The sequence below is a fragment of the Bombus pascuorum genome, chromosome 10 (genome assembly GCF_905332965.1).
Source record: "Bombus pascuorum chromosome 10, iyBomPasc1.1, whole genome shotgun sequence".
Classification (NCBI taxonomy): domain Eukaryota; kingdom Metazoa; phylum Arthropoda; class Insecta; order Hymenoptera; family Apidae; genus Bombus; species Bombus pascuorum.
The window spans coordinates 13129912-13150663 of NC_083497.1; the positions used below are offsets into that span (position 1 = coordinate 13129912).

Genomic DNA, 20752 nt, shown 5'->3' on the forward strand with positions numbered 1-20752 from the left:
TTTCCTTCCTCCTCGAATAGTTCGAAACAATTCGTGCTACTTGATGTCGATCAAACGATGAAATCTTGATTTTGATATCTCGAAAACGCATCGAGTTTACGATTAGACGCGCAACGCACACGGTATCTGTCTGAGTAATGCAAATGTTGGGTCAAAGGTTTCCAGTTCGATTTAAAATCCGTAGAAAGCTTCGGAAATAGCACAGCACTTTCTAAGTAATATTCGATCTATGATAAAGCGGCGTTTTACCACATTTTCCATCGCTCCGAGCGACTGAACAATCATCTTTCTATTTTTCCCTCCTTTCCAGTGAATGTTCTCCCTTCGATCTGATCAAAACTCTCAAACTTTCATCGAAGTTGCCTGTCTAACGCCAGACTGAAAACAAAATTAACACAAATTTGCCAACATAGAAGTTTATGAGCAATTCTAAATGGTTTTCTTCTCTTCTTTCTGTTCGATTAAAATATCCTCGTCGGGCAACAACTCGTTAAGTCGGTTTAATTCTTACGGAAATTAGAACTGTCAAGAAAGTTGACAAGTAATACTACCTTTCTGAATAATTTCCAGTTTACGTTAAAGAAGTACTTCGTACTTCCTCCTGCTTCAAGATGCTAGATCATCTCTTATTCATCAATTTTATCTCGATTAAAATATTTCTACCTGCTCGTAGCCTGCTGTAAAATCCTATACGGGATACCCATTAAAACACATTTTATTAAGAGCTTTAGCAAGAAACACAACATTTGTAACACTTTTGCTCCTTTCGTCCTTGCTTCTTTTCCAATTGCAACTGTCCTGGCTAATTATAACCTGCAGCAAAAGTTCGCTATGCAGCACCGATTAAAGCTAAAATTATCGGCATTCCTAACAAGCAGCGAAATACTCTTATTTTATCGAGCAGAGTAGATGAATTCGACCGAACAAATTACGTTTCGCATATTCTTTCGTCCGCGATAAAAACATCTTCCAACTAGAACAGTCGCACGGGCTATCGAATATCTACGACAGTGGACAAAAGTGGAAATGCTCGAGTAATCGCTCGTTGTCTTCGTTTGCGATAAAAGTCGCTGTTAATTTTATCGAAGGCAGCTGCAGCTCTTTGATGCTTGCAAGAACCTCGAATCTGACTCTGTCATTTTGACTGATTTGGCAATTCTAACATTAACCAGTTCCTCGAACCTGGCTTCGAATGAGCACACAGTTAAATGTTTGCTCGTGCCCCGAGGAACCTGCGCCCGGTCTATATATTCTGGAGGAACGACTATCCGGAGAAACAGAGTGAAGCAAACGGAAGACGATCGGCTCGAAATCGACGCGTTAAAGTCGTCTCGCGGGACTGGAAGCCACGGCCTAGCCATAGCTCATCATCGGGGCCGAAGTAACCAGTGGCGTTCATGAATACGTGTTCATTATTTATGAGCAACGCCTCTCGGCATCAACTGGACCAGCCTCCCTATCTACCGGTAGGCACGAAGAGAGGCAGCCGGATAACGTATTACGTCTTCATATTTTTTTCCACCGATGCACGGCTGGTAATTAAAGGTGCCCCGCCAAGGACTCGGATGATTTATCGGCCGTGCTGCTTCAGCCTGATAAGATGGGACCAGCTGATAACGAGCTGCCTTTTGTACGTTCCAGGCACCGTGGATCGAACTGGGTCTCTTTTATTTCCCTCTTTCCCCTATCCTCTTCTTTTCATCTTTTCTTTCCTTCTTTCTTTCTTAGTCGCTGCTCAGTGGTACTTGGCTAAGGTTCGAGAGTATCGAGGTGACACTGTAACGAGTTGTGTCAACTCTCGTGTCCATTGGCCTACTCTCGTGTTGCGGTTCGTGCAAAACAAGCGATATCGCTGATGAACAGGAAGTTGTAAATTTCGCGATAAAGTCGAAGCTAACGGGCACTGGAAGGTGTTTATGAACGCTCTGATCGAGGTGTTGCGTGGAGGATGGTGCGAGGTACGTTGAGGTGAGAATCGAACCGAAGCCCCGTACGTTTTAAAACGTTGAGAGATATCGATAAAAAGTACGTATTTTATGCAAGAATCGCTCGAACAAACTAGCGTTGGAACGTAACATAACGTGATATAAAATTTCAGGCGTGAAAGAAACTACGAATATTCCTCATCGGGTTCGCGATGTGACTGTTAAGTACTCTAGACGTCATTTTTCAGAAACTTCGCTCACGCTCAAGAAAGAAATCGATAAAGTTAAGCCCAAACGTTGCAGCGTAGATGAATCGATAAAGATTTAAGGCCGGTACGTTTTAGCTGCATGGAAAAAAACTAAATTGAAACAGCACCTGAACCTCTTAACAACGTCTCTTTTCCTCAAAGATCCTTCATGGAAGACCACTCTCTGTCCGGAAGAATCAGTCCTAATTCATGCTTTCGGCTCCAATCATCGTATTTCCCGGCGAAGATTACAGCGTTCCGAAACACTATAATTCACGCTGGATGGAGTCTCGCTTCTAAACAAACCGAAGCTGCCTCGAAAACCTAGCTCTCAGAGTTGCTCAGCGGCAGTTGTTTCAAGCAACGTCGGAAACCATAGTGTTTCATTTCGTATAATATCGTTGTAGCGATGTAACTTTCAAGCGTCAGCAGACCTTGCTCTCGACAACGTCGATACTCGAGTTTCTTGCGGTTTCTCTTCTCGATAGATACGCTAAAGTCAAAGTGGTTCCACGTCGATTGCAACTGGCTACCGAAGAATGAATAGCATTTTACGATATCGATCTTTACACTTTAGAATTCATATCTCCTTCTTGTTTCCCAATTTACCTTCATGGAAACTGTTCTACGATTCCAAATTTTTCGTTCATCCATCCATCCATTAATCGGTGTTTCGATAATCGAGGTTTCAATAGATAAGGATCAACGGAACGTTGGCGTCTGTCAATGACCAATCTGAAACAAAGTGAAACCGACACATGCCGTACCACCGACTCCAGGCCCATGCAACATCAAGAAACCGTGCTTAAACCTTTACGGTCCCGTTCAGCGAAGAAATTTACGCTCGTCGACAAAACAGAGAGCTCGAGGCGGTCCTCGGCAACGGCCACGACGACGATACCCGATGATGATTTCGAAGATTTAATTAAGACGTCCTGCCGGTACTAAAAACACCCTGCTCCCCTCCCGCTGCTCTTCTTCCTTCTTCACGTCCCACGAGAATCCCCATCGCGAGTTTCTCTTCTCTCGTTCTCGTCTGTTCGCTCGTCTCTTCCGGGCCAAGTTAAGAGGGACGCCCTATCGAATGGCTCGGTCGAATTTTTCAGCCCGTTTCGAAGGACGTTTTATTGGCCGCCTGATTTACGAGGAGCCAGGCTCACCGCGTAATTTGTTGCGCCGTATTTAATTTGCCTTAAAAGCGTCCCGCGTTAAAATAAAAGAAACAACAGAGAAGGAGAAAGAAATCAAAGAGTACAGAACCGGAAGGGGAAGAGCGTAACAACTTGGCCTCTGCAAGGCCAATGGACTCGCATCTACACTCTCGGAGGCGTAAAAACGATAACGGGCAGCTGCTTTACGAAATTTTTATTATGATGTACGCGGAGAACACGCGACGAACCACGGCCTTAATGAGCCACGAACCAAACGAGCCAGGCTGCATGAATGCCCGTGATACCGTCCAGAGATTTCGATTTCAACTGACTTTCAGGTCGATAGTCCGTCCACGGGATTTTGAAACAGGCATTGATTCTCGGATAACGGTGAAAACTTGGATCGTTATTCCATGTACGTAAGAATTCAATATTCTTCTAAAAAAATAGATAAACGCAGGAAACGACATAGAATATTCGTATTTATATGAAAGAAAATCGTATAAGCTTTTCTACCTTTTTTTCTCTCGTAACGCTTATACCATTCTACAGATGCGATAATTAACAGTTCTAGACGCGAATGATCTACAACACATGCACGTAACTCGATGCGCATAAATATAAAAATCTAACGAACACGAAAACCGTAACGCGAAGAAGACCAGCAAAAACTGGAAGCAGACATTTTCTCCAAGGTACTTAACACTTTCCGGTGACAAAAACGCTCGATTTTCTCGGCCACTTTATTATCTGACACAATCTCAATAAACGAGCCAATTAATAAACACGTTCCATACTAAAACTCGACACTCGACGCTTCGTTCATTAATTACGTTTCCCGCCATCGCATACCAACCGCGTCATCAAACTTAACCTCAAACAACGCCGATTTTTCAGCTTCGTTAATTACGATAAAAGAGAACTTTCTGCCCGAGGGGCGAGGGAGGGGGGAAAGCGACGGCGACGCAGCCTTTTATTAACTAGAAACCAGTCAACGGCGTATTGCATAAACGCGTTAATTACAATCTCATTTTGATCGAAGCGAGCTTCGTCCTGAACGCCTTTTACCTCTTCCATTTTTCATTCAAGCTTATCCTTTCAACCCGGTTTAATAGTGTCCCCTCGGTGGAAGGAACGAGCATGGGGCACGTCACAAAATTCATTACGTATAAAAAAATCCCAAGGGAGTAGAGAAGAGCCGAAGAATAAGAAGAAGAGGAGAGGTACACTCCTCGCGTTTCTCCATTCAGGATCGCGTAAAGTTCCGGTGAAAAAGTTTCATGGCCTTTAAACCAAACCTCGCAGAACCACGCGAGTTTTTTGCCTGTACCCGGGAGAGAAACGAGGCTGCTTTAGTAACGTACGGCTAATTTCGATGTAATTTACAGGAATGTTCTGCTTCGCCGTTCAGCACGCAGGAAGAGGATCGGGTCGAATAATGTTCGCGGATTTTAGTTAATTAAATACCTTGTTCGATGCCCGGCCGCGTGTATAAAACATAAACGCCGTGCCCGTTTTATTATTCGCTCGTTTCGGTGGCCGTTTCGAATACTTTAAAAACAACGATTCTCGTTAATCCGTGGACTAAACGGAGAGGGATCCGCAGCTTCCACTTAGCCGGGCAATTGTAGAAAATAGAGAGCCAAGACGGAAATAATTAATTGAGTATCGAAGGATATAAAGTTTCGCGGAGCTACGTATATATGGAGCTTCTTAATAATAATAATACTGTTGCCACTTTCGTCTCGACCGAGAATCGGACACCGAAACACTTTATCAGCAGCGTGATGAAAACTATCTGTTGCATACAAATGCAAGATAATCACGTTAGGCGAATAATCGCGTTTCCAAAGACTCGGATCGTCGATACAGGAAATGAGAAATTATTATCCGCGTTATTTTACAAGGGAATGCTTCTAAGAAAATTTCCTGTCGCTATCGAAAAATAAAAATTCGTATTCGATCGAACCTTCGCCATTCCAGTAACTGACCGTTCCCAACGCGAAAGAAAATCGGAAGCAGTCGCAACCAGAACACCATCCGAAGACAGACGCTCGTTCGAAGCTCGATTCCCGGCTGTCTCTCCTTTCAAAGTCCAAACTTAGTCATGTTCGTGGCGATTTATATCGCGAGACGATAAATGGAATGATGAACGCGAACACGCACGATTATAACTGTCGAGGTAACGCCGACAGATGCCGATGAATCAGCGGAGGTAAAGGTCAGAGGAATATACGCGCACTTGAAAGGTCAAGGAAACGTGGTCGAACGAGCCGTAAGTAAAAGAAAAAATCGGTACGTGATTTGAGAACTAATTAATCCACGGACTTTCTCAACGTTGCTTCGTCTAAAAAGTGTTTGCTTTCCTTGCACGCTGCTTACGCAATCGTTCTTGTCCGAGCAACTCGTTAATTATATTGACCGACGTGTGCTGTTAAAACGATCGACGTGTAATCGAAATCGATCAGTCGTGTACTCGCGCGAGCTCGACATTCGGTTAGAACAACGTTTTCAAGGCAAGATACCGTGGATCAAGCGATCATGGAAACTTGTTCCACGCTCGCGTGTGGGTTTTCATGGATCGTGTTCTTCCACGATGAAAATGCTGGCCCACGCGTGTCATTCAACGCGCTCGATCAAATTATTTCTGTTTTATTAATGTCCTTGTGGTTGAACGCGTGGCGTTAAGTTACAGCGGATGTTTCAATAGAACGCTTAATCTAAGCACGGACAAACGTATTCGTATCATACGAAGAATCGTACAATACGATTAAAGATTGCCATGATTTTCATGCAAGAGGTGGAATAAAAATTTTATCCGGATTGTTCGACTTCCTAGAAGAGAAGCTGCTAAAACGCTGTTTCATTGCTCTATAGATCAAGACACAAGAATCTTTCATCTTCGACGAACCGAACCTGTCGACAGAGACACAACCATAGGTTCGGCTGTAATTATCAAAAAATAAAATCCCTCATTAGCTAACACGTTGTATATCTCCTATTCCAATCATAGTTAAAGTGGTCCCTGGTGGATAACAAATTATTCTCAGTCCTCCTAAAACCTGACAACGGTATAACGAAAAATCCAACTGTCCACGATTATTCACACGCCCAATTGGAGTCGAGTGATTACTTTTCTTTCGGCAATCGAACAACTGCGTGCCAGTTGTCATCGATCGAACGTGGTTATATAAAATCGACGCTTTACGAGCGATAATAATTCAGAAGGGAGGAAGCCACCGGACTCACGGAAGGCGTCTTCGGGAACGAAAAAGATCATCGACTAATTTATTATTCTCCCCGCTCGAACCTGTTAACGCTTTGGCCAATAAACGAGGGACCCTTAATTAACAGCGAATCGTTTATCGCGTTTCCAACGTGACATCCGACGTGTCGCTAGTTAATTTATATAGCTGCACGCCTAGGAGCGGAAAGATTTATGTCTAACAAATGAAAACGTTAACGGTTCCAATGAATTTTACACAGCGTGTTTGTTTCTTCCAGCCTTTACGTACTTTTCTGTTTTTTTCTTGTCCAACCTTTTCGTATTATTTTTACCAGGTTTTACTCTTCTTTAATTTATTTTCCCTCTATCGATCGTTTTATTTATCCTTCAACTTCTTCATTCTCGTTTCCGCTATGGAAGATTCGATGTGCGCTAACGGCACAGAAGATTTGTAATTAGCGTAATTCCTAAAAAACGAGCTACTCGTTGCAGAAGTTACGAATACGCTATCATTTCGTAATTAATAAAAACTTGCCTGAGAAACATCAAGAAACTCGACGATGCTCTAATAATATAAGTCTCACTGTAAACTAGTCGACCTGGTCACATTAGATTCGATATTCTACGCTACAGTTTGCTCGTCTTCGATCTTGACAAACCCTGCTGCGTCCAAATTTTTCCTCGGCGGTATAAATCTGTTTAATTCAGCTCCCCCGCCCCTATAACGTAATACAATTTCGTGGAAGCGACAGGCGAATGAAAGTGTAAGACGAAGGCTTGTGTAAAGGAGAAAACATCGTAAATTCGTCATCGGGACGTTAAGTACGGACGTATCGCTGGAAGCCAGTAATAATTGAGGGAATTGACGCCTGGAACGTCAAATGTTATTACACGTGGGGTAGTGTGATCTCTCGAATCCGATGGACACGGTCCACTGAAAAAACGGGACGCTCGATCGATGTTCCTCTAGCGTTTTAATAGTCAACGATCGCTATCGTTGGCGAGATACAAGGCAGTAAAATATTGGAAACAGTCGTAAATTGGCTAAACAAAGTAAAATCGAGTAGCGTTCCCAGGGACCATGTAATTGCGACGTTTTGCTGCTGGACAGTGGCGAGATGAAACTCGAAGACTCTCAGAACGATGTGCTAGAATGACGAATAACCGGACGACGAAGGAAATTCTCTATAATTAAGCGAGTTACGTCAAAATGGCTCGTCATCGTATGTAAAAAGAATAGGACGAAGCGAGATGTCCTCTATAGAATTTGCATTTTGAAAATATTCAGGAAGACTCGTATCCGCAGAATAGAGCAATAAAAATAAATAACGTTCTCCAAATGATCGTCCATCGTGGGTTTTGTCTAACAGTTATCGCTTCTTTCCTCTGAAACTCGCATTTTTTCAGCTACTATAGTAATGTAGGATTTAAAATTCACGAGATCGTAGGATCACGCCTCGAAACGTCGATCAAAGACAGGAATCCATGGAAGAAAGAGTAGCAATGGTGAATCCCGAGGTTTCCCATCAGAATTACCTCGCCATCGCAACCGTGGCTCTTCGCAGCGTAAGAATAAGGGAAAGAAAGGCTGAAAAGAGCGCACAGAGTGAAAGACGGAGCGGGGCACGCACGGCGCACAAAGTGCAATTTCACCATTTTTGCCTCGTAAAATCCGGCCAATGAACGACGTAAAAATGAATAACTGGAGGATCGTTCACCCGCGGAACGAACGCGGAGCGTCCCGCTTCGTGTACACGACGCCTCTTCCCCCTTGCAGCCTTCCATCTCGTCCTTCTTCATCTCGCTCCTCCTTTTCCTTCGTCTCAAGTCTCGCCCCAACCTTGCTCCGCGAAACGATTTTTATCTTCCGGGTAGAATAGATTATCTTTATTTACGAGCGATCCGTGGCGTGGGCAAATTGTTTGGGAACGGGAGGGCCGCTTATTTAGAAGCCGTAAACTATTCAATACGCCAACCAACCAGGATCCACCAACGTGCACACGCGAGTCCAAAACGAGCCAAAAAGGGTGAAATCGGGTTTTCGCTTCGCCACCTTATCGTAGCTCTGCACCAGATTCTCTCGCGATGCTGTCTGTTGTCCGTGCGATACCGCGATACAGGTCAAGGTTCAGCACAGCGTTCTTCGATTAAATCGCCGAGACGCGCGATATCAACGAACGACCACCTTCTTGTCGTAACTCTGCACCAGATTCTCTCGCGATGCTGCCTGTCGTCCCTGCGATACCGCGATACAGGTCAAGGTTTAGCGAAGCGTTCGTCGCAATTAAGAAATTAAATCGTCGAGACGCGCGTCGTCAACGAGTTCCTCGAGGCTACACAGGGCTACGCGAATTCGACGTAGACGAGCGATTTCTTTTTTCGGACACGAGACGAATCGCCAGACGTGTCGCAATTCTACTGAATGTGCACACGCAATGCGTGTCAATAGCTTCGAATTACGCTAAGCTAAGGCTCGGCTCTGTAGTTCTGCACACGCGAATGGGTTAATACGGCCTCTGTTTCGAGGTCTAGGTCGCGAGAAACCGTAGTCTTTGCGAGATCCTTTCACCCCGCGTCATCCCTGGACAAGAAACACGGAAGCTCTTATCTGATACACCGGCCAGGCAATAAACTTTAATCGGAAAGGCTCGTTATCGGACCGAATCCCGCGGCGATCGACTGGACGGGGAATTACGGGTCGAGGCCGATAAACGTTAGCCTCGTTCCTTTCGTTGAATAAGATGAAAGGTTGCTCGGGTGAAAAGCGTTTTCTGATGGATTTCTAATTTAGTCGGACGGGATGAATTGTTCGGCGTTTCGAGATGTTCCAGGTAGATGGTGTAGTTTCGCTTTTAAGTGGGCAGCGATTCGATCAGGGTTGCTACACTCGAGAAGCGAGAAGAGGGACCGTCGACGCCTCGGAGAAATAAAAGTTGGAAGGTTGAAAAGAAGGGAGGAGGAAATGACAGGTAAGTTTGGGAGGAAGTTTAGAATAAACGCGGACCGATGGAAACGGATTTCTAATTTTCTTCTCTCGCCGAGACCTCGAATTTCGCAGAAACATAATAACGTTTTACTATTACGCAACTTTTACGGATTATTTGATTGCTTCGCCCCTAACGGGTTAATCGAGGCGTTCGCTTTCAACGGAGGGTGTAATTTTAGCTTAATGGAAGTTACGTTTTCGTTTTCTTCATAGTGGGTGGTTACAAGCTATTAAAGATCCCCATCCAACATGTAGCAATAGGTAATCTTGAGCAGTTAATACAAATTCCTAAACGTTATAAAAACCTTGACGAATATTAGGAATTTAGATAGACACTGATGAAAAATCGATTTTTCTGAAACTTCGCTTGTTGTTCGTTTTTCCCAAAAATATAAAGGAAATTCCAAGTGTATTCGTGTTACGTATCTTCAACCATTGACGACTTTTAGGCGAAAATTTTAATCGACTCGCAGTTCGTAGAAAATTCGATTACGATCCTCTGTAACGTCGATTTCTCCCAAGACCACGATTCGTATGATTAAAGTTACGCGGGATATGCTCGATTCTGGTCGTTTAAAATCTCCAACGATCAAATCCCAAGAAATGGTAAACTGCAGGAAAGAAGCGACGCGAGCAAAAAGAAGAGACTCGAATAATGCCCTGAAAAGATCTCTCACGATCGCTCAAGCTTGCATCAGGCAAAGGTCAACTCTGGACGAGTCAAGACGGAATGTTAATCAAGCTCGAATCAAGCGTTAGAAACGAAATACAATTAAGGAAACCAGATAGAGGCGGAACGCCATAAAATGCACGGGACGTGTGAAATGCTACATATCGACACGCTGGCGAAGCCTCATCGGTGATCGATAATGGCAGCGTTACGATGGAAGAGAAGGAAGAACAACAAGACGCGACCATAGAAGAAGACGAGGAAGACGACGAAGAAGAAGCAGAGGCAGAAAGTTCCACCAGAAGTGGAGAAGAGGCAGAAGAAAGAAGCAACGATGTAGGAAGAAGTAGGAGAAGAGAAACGACGAAGAGGAGCAACAAAAGGCTGCGCCTCGGGTGCCGGGCGGGGCTCAGATGTTTATCCCGGTCGACCTCTTCCCCTAGCTCTCTTCAGGCCCCTCTTCGTGGTCGCTGGCGTGCCCCCTTCACCTCCGCTTCTTGCGGAGAGAAGCGCGCCCTCGGCGATCCGGAGCTCTCGAGCGTTGCATCTCTACGTTATGCGTGCTCTTCTGCGCGAGGATGCACGGTCACAGTGGCGTCGCAACCGTCACTTTGTCGTGATGTCGTATTTACTGGCTACATCGACCGACTGTACGAAGATCGACTCCTGTTGGTTATCGTCAGCGAAATTTCAACCCTTGTGGATTTTTTACGTTATCGTACCCTGAGAACGACACCATCCACTGCAACGTTTGTAAAGTGTTTGAATGATCTGTAACCAACGTTTCTCCGACGATTAAATAGTCAATCAAGAATTAATTGGTAGAGAGATGGACAGAGAACGATCGATCTCGCGTCGTAACTGAAAAAGCGAAAGCGAAAGAGAATCGATCCAATGTCGAAATTGTCGAGAAAGAGCTTCGACTCGCACTTCACGCGTTAAACAAAAAGCTTCTTACGCAAACTTCGATTATTCATCGTGCGAGCGAAGCTGAAATCCGCTTGGAAGCACCGGGGGCAATCGCGGCTAAACGCATTCGCGTGAATCGTCGCTGTACGTCGAAACAATCTCCCTCCTGCGAGACTCTGGCCTGAAAGAAATTTCGCTACCTCACGACAAGAAGATAATTGCCGGCGCTGCTAGCCGCCTACCGATCCGATCACCGATCGATTATGCAAAAGAATGCGCTCGAGATAGCGCCCAGCCCAGGATGTCGATGCTACGCGAGGCGAGGCTGTTCACTTTGATAGCCATATTCGCTCATAATCGAGTCGACCGGAAAGGAAGCGAAGAGGGCGAGGTCGTCGGCTCGTGACGGGCCGCTGGACGCTCTCTGATAAAAGAAACTGAAAAGAAATAAAAGGAAAAAGGAAGAGGGAGAAGGGGAGAGAGAGAGAGGGAGAGAGAGAGGGAAAAAACGCAACCTTAATCAGACACTTCGCATCGCCTCTATTCAGCTCCTGGCGAGCGGAGTGATCTAGCTCGCAGCAGGTTCTTCGGGACAAAAAATCGATGAATGAACCTTCGCCAGAGCGAACGTTTCGCGCTTCCTATCGTCTTGCTCCGAGTTTCTGACGTCGATCCCGCGAAATTTTTTCCTCCGACTGACCACCTACGCGACTTGATATTTGGGTTCCGAGGTCTGGATAGCTTCCTCCGATTTGACACGGAATTTTTTGAGAAAATTGACTTTAGAGGTCGAGTTTCGAAGGAGAAAGCGTGTGTTTGACAAGGTTTGTCGAGGCTTGACTTTACACAATTGCCACGATCGAGGTTGATCGACGCAATATCGTTGCAAGAAGCGTGTAATTGACAGTGGATGAGTGGCTGAGTTTCTTATTGATGATGCGATGAACGACCTCTACTCTAAATAGAAATCACATGCCAGATCGATCATAACGAACTCTGCTGTTCTAAACTCGACTCCTAATAAATCGTGACATCTACGGGATGACCTACTATGCCGAACATCTTAAGAATCCAAAACTATAGCAGCGGCTGCCTTTTTCTAAAACGATTAGAAAACTATCGCAAACTTTTTCAAATGTTTCCTCGTGGCGAATCAATTACGACGAGCCTCGCTTCACCGTCCGTCGAACCTTGGTTCTTCCTATTCTTCCCGATGGTTCGCTTTGACGATAATTAAAGCAGCAGAAAGCGAATGACAAAGGGCACGCCGTAGGAATCCATAAGAACAAAGGAACGCTGGCTGCGCGAGGATCGTTAGCGGCGAGCACGTACACCGCTGATGACGCACTTCCGGCCGGTTGAACCCCCATGGTGGCCCCGTGATAATTCCGGGGGATCGAGAAACAGCTCGAGAGGATCCATCCACCGTGACTCCGTGGCCCCGTGACGACCCCGTGGTGGATGTTTGCTCTTGTTGCGGTGCGCAACACCGGAGAGGCCGCCGCTCGGTAGGAGAAAGAGTGCGGAGGCGAACGAAACAAGATAAAGTGGAAGAGACGGAGGAGGAGGTGGCGGTGGTGGTGGATCGGGCGAAAGGAGAGCGAGGGGCAGTAACAAGAAAAACAGGAAGACCCGCGAGGGGAAAGGAGGTGGACGAGAAGGAGTGCTCGGATCCAACGCCTAGCCTCCGAAGGAGCCGAGTGCCAGCCCGATGGTAGCGGTTCGCTCATCATTGTAATTACTTCGCGAGGATGTACCAGTATATTGGATCATTATCGACCGCTCCATATCTACCACCTAGCCCATAAGTATAGACTTATGCTCCCGATGCCTCGTAACAGCTGAACCCCCCTTCGTGTATTCGCTTCTGCCAAACGCGCGTATATCTTCCACCACTACGAGGGGAAGGGGCAAGAAATCTTCGAGTATATTGGCACACTTGTATATAGCAGGAGAAAATAGCCGCTGCCACTTGCAATATAACTCGCTCCGTCGTTGTCGTACGAGATTATTGCCCCTGGAGACCGGATTGCGTAGGGTGTCTTCGGCTACAAGACAAGGGGCTATCAGAGGTGTGTCATTTCGAACGGGGTTTTTGGTTTCATTCTTTTTGGAATTAGCACGACGTTTCGAAGGAAGTTTGAAGATATTCGATATTCCGCGTATCAACGGATATCGCGTACTTCTTTCTCCATTTCTTTGCCAATTATTTGCTGTCTTCTCGAGTTGTTTAATTCGTTGTAGAGATTATGTACTCGGTTACCTGTTCGCTTTACGACGGTCAGAACGTTTCATTCTAAACGGCGAAACGCTCTATGTGTCGGTGTAATCTCCTTCGTATGAAATAAATAATTTAAACAAGTTCCAAGAGCTTCGTTCGATCTCAGTTTCAACGAAAGCTACGTTCGCGTCTACGATTATCGCAAGCGAGTAACTGCCACAAATCCTCGGAAAATAATAAAAGCTTCGAGCAGCATTGCACGCGAACGATCGCCAATTACTTTGTCGCGTCGTAAATCACGCGAAAAAAATTCCCATTCATGCAAATCGGTATCAGCGAGCACCGCGGGCCGAATATCATTCAGCTCGTCCCTCGAACGCCATTCGAGCGAGTTATTTCAAGTGGCAATGGTTATTACCCCACCCTATATATCGAAGGGAATATATACCTTGGCCGTAGCGATGGAGTCACGTATGTCGATGATACGGGAGCACGTGCACCGGTGTTGGTGTCCACACCGGCGAATCTCGATCTTGGCACGTACGAGCTAACGACTCGTTCGTACGAGTCTCTGATCAAATAACCGCGACCCGAACAACTTTCTCGGCGGATCTGCATCTCCCTGTCGAAAGGGCACGTTCGAGGAACGTATCGAGAGAAGAAGAAGAAGAAGAAGAAGAAGGAGAAGGAGGAGGAGGAGGAGGAGGAGGAAAAAGGATCACGGAAGCGCGTATCCAACGACGATGGATATTAGACGAGTAATTGGAATATGAGTTTTAGATCGTTACTGGAATTCGATTTAGATTGAAGATTAAACGTAGATTAATCTAAGGGCTCAATGGAAGATTGGTACACGCCTGTTTCTTTTTTGTTTTTTTCTTTTTTTTCCCCAGGAACTAAATGAGTAGAGAAAACGATATATACCATTCGGATTTGCCTGGAAGACTCGATTATAAATTTCTCAGTTTTTATGGATACACACGGTGATGTGCTTTAACGAGAATACGAATGAAATGAATTTTTCGTTATAAACGTATCGGATAAAACATTTAAAGGATTTAGAAAGTTGCAGAATAGAAAGTACTAATAATCTAGTTGTTAATGCAGACTCACTCGCAAAGTTCACTCTGCGTATTACGCGTCTAATATCGAGCTGGAAATTGTTCTACGTTATAGAAACTGTCCCTTGGAATGCCGTAGAAATTCGATCGCGAGCTTGTCAACCCGGTCGACGTGACCGCGCGAAAAGAAAGATCGCTTCCGCTCCAACGATAATCATCGATACATCTGGATACATCTCGAGGGATACGGACGCCTTCTTTGTCCGCGAGATCTATCGTATCTCGCTTCTTTCTGTCGCACGAATCTTCGATTTTTGACCACCGACACGCTCGAGATACGATGTCTCTTCTAAGCTTCTCAACCGTATCGAATATCAACCGCTTTCCGATACGTGGCGAAATAATTAAAAAAGAAAGAGAACGTTCGACACACGTTCTCTCACTTCGAGTTACTCGCAACGTTCATGTTAAGGTTATTCAGCGGATGGAATTAAAGAAATGCGTGGGCAAACTGCAAGGTATTGAAAGTATATATATTGTGAATAGTAAATTACAAAATATGTGGTACTATGTAAGCCGATCCAGATCCTCTCGCTAGCAACGTTACCCTCAGACTAAAAACAACTGCCGAAACCAACGTCGCACGTGTACCGCTTATCGTCTTTCCTCGACGCATTCTTTTGTCTACGCGCTATCGATGACCTTAGGCGCTTGAGAAACCGAAGACCAGATGTAGAGTTTTCTCAGAAGTGACGATCACTTCAACAGTTCAAATCCGTCTCATCTTCCAAACTCGGATGGAATCCGATTCGAAACTTGTAAAAAGCAAGCATCGCCTAAGGTGCGAAGTTCGAACGTATAGCGTCAAACGTTCGATCGAAATCGATCATCGGATCTGTTGAGCAACAGCAGATAAGGGAACCGAGCCGTTAACTCGGAGCAACGTGGTTCAGGACACCGGAGCCAGGATCGATGCAGGACGTGCAACGGGAGCAGTCGAGGCAACGGGAGCGTATCGAGAGATGCTTTGTCGATAATCCTTCAGGGTAGGTCGGCGTGCATCGTGCTCGGCCCTATCGAGCCGATGCACAAGTCCAGGCGAGGCAAGTTGCTCGTTCGCTCGGGATCAGAAGCAACAACGGCAGCATCGGCATCGGCATCAGAAGAAGAAGAAGAAGAAGAAGAAGAAGAAGAAGAAGAAGAAGAAGAAGAAGTAGCAGAAGAAGAAGAAGAAGAGAAGGAGGGACAGGAGCAGAAGGAACAGCAGGAAGAGGAAAAGAAGGAAAAGAGGAGAAGAAGAAGGTGGAGAGAAGAGAAGTTATCGGGTCTCTTTCTCCATCCTTTCTTTAACCTCTGGCTCGCTTCTTCGGCCGCCTCCGACCTACGTGTAGATGCTCAGGTGTAAAACCGTTGATTGCCACGCCAGTATTTTCTCTTTGCACGGCACGATGGTAGTAGCGGTGGGCGTGCCGGCCACGACCGAAGGGAGACGGCCAAGGCCTCCTCTCATCGTGCTACCGCGATTATGTTTATTATACTTTGGCACACGCGTGTGCGTACGTGCGAGTACTTACATCTGGCCTCGCCTTTCCGCCGTATAGCGAGCATCATCGCTCCGGACGTGACGCCGGGACGCGGCGTTATTCGCGCCAACTGCCTCTTACGCGAGAGAGCTTCCCATTCGAGTTCGCTCGAGCCAAGAAGCTCGTTTCCAGAAGCCTCCCGATACTCGACGGTTAATTTAGGAGACCGTGGTTAAGGTACGACCGGCGGTAAATTAAAATTTTGATGGAGTTCGCGCGACCATCGGCCGCTTTAAAATTGCGAACGGGAAGTTGGTGGGTAACCACTTTGCCTTGGAATTTGGTCGGCGACTCGGTGATGAGCCATGCGCGCTTATTTAATTTTGCGATACTTAGCCGAGAATAATCTTTGATGAAGTAATACGTGTACCTTGCTCTTAGGAGGAACGTAGTGGAAGTGGAGGTAGAAATTAAAATAAACTGCCGCGATTATTTGAAATAATTCCTCGAATTCTACCGATGACGTAAAAATGCTAAAATGTCAGTCTTTTAAACACGCGATTTCTTCTTCGAACAACGAAGTAACGCGTATAAATCATCTGCTTCGAAGATTTTATTGGTATTCTTCGTAAAACATTGCCGTACGATAAAACGCTTCGTCTAATATCGACATGGCATCAATGACGAAATTCTTAAACTCTCGCACACAGCTGTGCTCCACCTTCTCCATTACGATACGATACTATCGCGTAGGCTCGTTACAAAAGAAGCTGATCGAATCGATATTCCCGTAGAGGAACGGCCACCGCGTCATTATCAATGACGCTCGTGTCACGAGCACGCACGTATCAGGTTCGAGACTGAACGGCGAGGATGAGGCTGGCTTAGAATTCCATCGAGGTGGAGCCTTGACATTTCGTGGCCTGGAATCGACCGGCATAATTGATCGGCCTCTGGCGGCTCCCATTCGACGAACGACCATGCTATTCCATTGCGTCTGGTACGGTTACGACGAACTCTGCGTACGACCTCGCCGACCGGTAGAACGCGGCCACGTTGACTTTGTGAACTGGATTCCACCGACTCTGGTGGGGATCCGCTATTCCTCCACTTTTAAATATCTTCGCACTTTTACCGTGTTCGCTACTATATCGTAGAAAACCAAGAGTATACGTTCTTCGTCTTCCACGAGAAAGCAGATTTTAAATTCCGTACACGGTCGACCGATCCTAAAAATTATCACATTTGTCTTCCTATGTTATTCATTTTTGGTACATCGAAGATATCATAGTATCGCTTCCCAATAGCTTTCCAGAAAATTTCCTCAATCATTTAACAACTATTTTTAACAAACGCTATTCTTGTGGAATCCTGACGGATATTAATCGATGATTCTACCAATTAATTAATTAATCTAGAGATGGGAATAAATTCGAAAGAAGATCTCAAAGGACAAAGGACTTGCTCGAATAGCTTCCTCCGGTCACTCTATTTTCCTAACCACGAACCACCCGTTTCCCGCAACTATCCCCATTGACCGCAAACTACGCAAACACAAGGCAACGACCAATTTCATTCGCATCCTCTGTAGCGATTATCTGCGCGGAACCGCCTATTCGATCATTGAACCGCGAACGCCGCCACCGTTCTATGCAACGACTTCCAATAAATCGGCTGTGCGCACCCAACCGCCACTTTCATAAATTACACCGTCTCCGGCATCGATGTTCCGTGACGCCAAAAAGTTACAGCCATCGGCGGGACTATCGATAACTTGGCTCTGGTACCAGGCGACACCGGACGTTCTCTTCTATGGACTTTCCATAAATCGGACACCGAGGAACTCGCCGATAAATCTGGATGCAACTATGCCCTCGAGGAACCATTTACGACGAAGAAAATAAAAAAGGGAGAAAACGAAGGATCAAAAGGAGAAAAGAAAAAAATCTACCACGACCAAGATACTGTCTACGAGGACGTTCTCCCTAGCATACCTGTCATTATCGCGAACGGTCGTTGCAATTCGTTCTGGTTAAACGTGGACGTTCGACCGGTGGCGAATGGTGGCCGACTACGGCAAACAAACGCTACACTGGCGCAATTTCGCGTCGTTAACGACGTCGAGGCGTCGAGGCGAGGGACGCGCGTGTGTGAACGCGCCAATAACGCCGCTCAGGGCGTACTAAAAATTTTATAGCGTCGCGCGTACGTCAGCGTGAACAGGGTGGAGGATGAACAGGAGGAAGGAGCGCGGAAAGGAAGGCGAGTAAGAAGCGAACGGTGGCGATACCCTGTTTAACAAAGTAATGACTACAATTATTCTGCTTTACATCTGCCTCGCGGAGCCACGGCCACGATCCGACGTACCTTCCAACGGAGACGGTGCAATTTACCGCGGATAATCGTCGATCAAGAAGAGTTACAACTGCCGGGGATTGTGTCAGCTACTCGGTTACATTGAAACGATGCTTCTTTTTTCACTTTGCACGATCGCTGTCCGGAGAACGCATAAACCGATGGTTTATCGCTCAATCTCTGTCCTCTTCGGACTTTCTAGCAGATAAGGAGAGAAATTTGAACGGTTCGGAGCTTCCAGCATCCGACTCGATAGAAAATAACGTACAAGTTCGATCGTAGCATGGACCAAGTTTCAAGAGATTCGAAAAATCGTACAGCTATTAAATCTACACGCTAATCTATCGCGCTAATTTACCTCGTCAAACGACTCTCGCTAAATTAAAACATCCAAAACTGCGTCGAACGAGATTCGAAACTCTTTCCACCACGAGATTCGTCATTCGCAAGGAGCAAGCAAGCGAGGAGTCCTCGCGTGCACAGGGGACATATCGTCTTCCTCGTGAGATAACAAAGCATTCCAACCCTCGACCGGCGCAGGTCCCGGGCGTATAGGAAAAGTTGCTCGCGTGGTTCGTGTCGTGGCTCGTTCAATTTACATAAACACGTACTCATTGATTGCTGGACCAGATTGCCGGCCGTTATTACTTCTACGACCGGTTAACTGCGACATAGGACCACGAATAATCGCTAGACCCTAATCGTTTCGTTACGCATCGACCACGACCACGTCCTCAAGATCGATATACCGCGGTCCAACGAAATATCTGGTCCATTTTATTTCGGATACGTGTCTCCGTTACGCGCGATCGACTCCAGAAACAGCGTGTTTCGCTGTTTCAAAGTGATTCTTTGATCGTGACGATGCTGCCACCTTGGAAACGTGCCTTGTTCTGCGGTGATGTAGTTTTTTGCCACTTGTGGCCCGATGATTTTGGCGGAGGGAGAATCGGAATGACGATAGACAGAGAGGCAGGTGTGGAAGACAGTGTAGGTTGATTGTAGGTTCACCTAATTTCGGCTGATTGCAGATGGTTGTGCAAATTAATAGCTTCGAAGAAGACGATGATTTCGAAACTTTTTCCTTCGATATTGGCACTATTATTTTAATAACCGCGATGCTAATAAAATGAAAAGAAAATTGAAATTGTGGTTTCTAAAAGAATCCTTGTAACGCGATACTCTGTGTCGGATTTTATAACGAAAAAAAAAAAAAAAAAAAAAAAGGATTAACAAGAAAATTAAGGGGAACTAATATTAGAGGAAAGAAAAAATCTTTGAATCGGAACGAACTCGAAACAAATTGATATAAAATTTGTTTTTTAGGAAAATTGAAACAATTTGCATTTTGCATACGATGCAAAAAGGAAATGACACGTGAAATAAAACGAATTAACTTTTGCCTTGCAAATGGAGGAACAAAAGTATTTAATATATAGCTTTACCATCGCGAACTTCTCGGATATATCTACGTACTTTATTTGCAAAATCATCGACGGTCTACTAACAAACAACGCTTAACCTTCCATTATAACATCCTGTCATTATAAACGGCATTTTATGTTCGCTTGATATTTCCAATTTTAGCAAAACCATCCTCACGCTCATTTACCTTCATCATTTTCGTTATTCGACGAGATTTCGCATAAATTCCGCTTCTTATGACCAATTGTAAAAAGATCATTGCACAGTTGATTATCCGTAATCACGGAAAGCAGTCTTAGAAAAATGTATAAGAAACTCTATGTTGCTAATAAGAAGCACGGAATTGCTTAAAAACTGATCATCGTATCGTTAAGACAATTTAACCAATAATATCGCCATAGTTAAGTATCTAAATTAACGGGTTAATAAGTTAATGCGAGTTGGTAAATTAAACGGCAAAGACGGTAAATTAAACGATGAACGAATATCGTTTCGTGGTTCAACGAACGCGAGAAAAGTACCGACATTGCAAACAAGCATAGTAAAATTAACAGGTTAATTCTAAAGCCAGCGACGATTGAAACATAAAACTTGTTTCGTTGTCGATGTGAAGATTTTGAACGATCCTAATTCAATAGCCATGGATGGTAAATCGATAAATCGGAAAGCAAAAAAATGATAGACAGAAAGGCGAACAAAAGTTGTTTGATAGCTCACCAAATTGGCACGCGAATGAAACACCGGCATCAGGAAATCCATTCTTCTCCGAACCTGGAACAAAAACGAAAGATAGATCGTCAGATGGAGGAATCGATAGCGGGTTAAACGCAGACGGATAAACGGCAGAATCGAACAAATGCAGATGCAAGGCACCACCCACGGCGTAACCCTTTCCCTCGACTGTCATTAAAGAGACCGCCCTAGATGTCGGTTCCAAGGACTCGCATGAGCTCAATGGAGAGATTTTAATCAAATCGATCGTGGAGATTCGATCGAGATTCGTGGGATCTACGTTTCATTGTTCAACAATGTCGAGCGTGTGTATGGTAACG

General features: G+C 45.2%; 1 protein-coding gene across 2 annotated transcripts in view; it reads right to left on the reverse strand.

Annotated features, from left to right (window-relative positions):
* LOC132911088 (uncharacterized) overlaps positions 1-20752 on the reverse strand; it is a 189481-nt gene that overhangs the window by 158756 nt on the left and 9973 nt on the right. For both annotated transcript variants that reach the window (XM_060967481.1, XM_060967482.1), the window contains exon 3: positions 20418-20471. In XM_060967481.1, coding sequence (XP_060823464.1) covers positions 20418-20471 — 54 coding nt within the window. The remainder of the gene's footprint in view (positions 1-20417; positions 20472-20752) is intronic.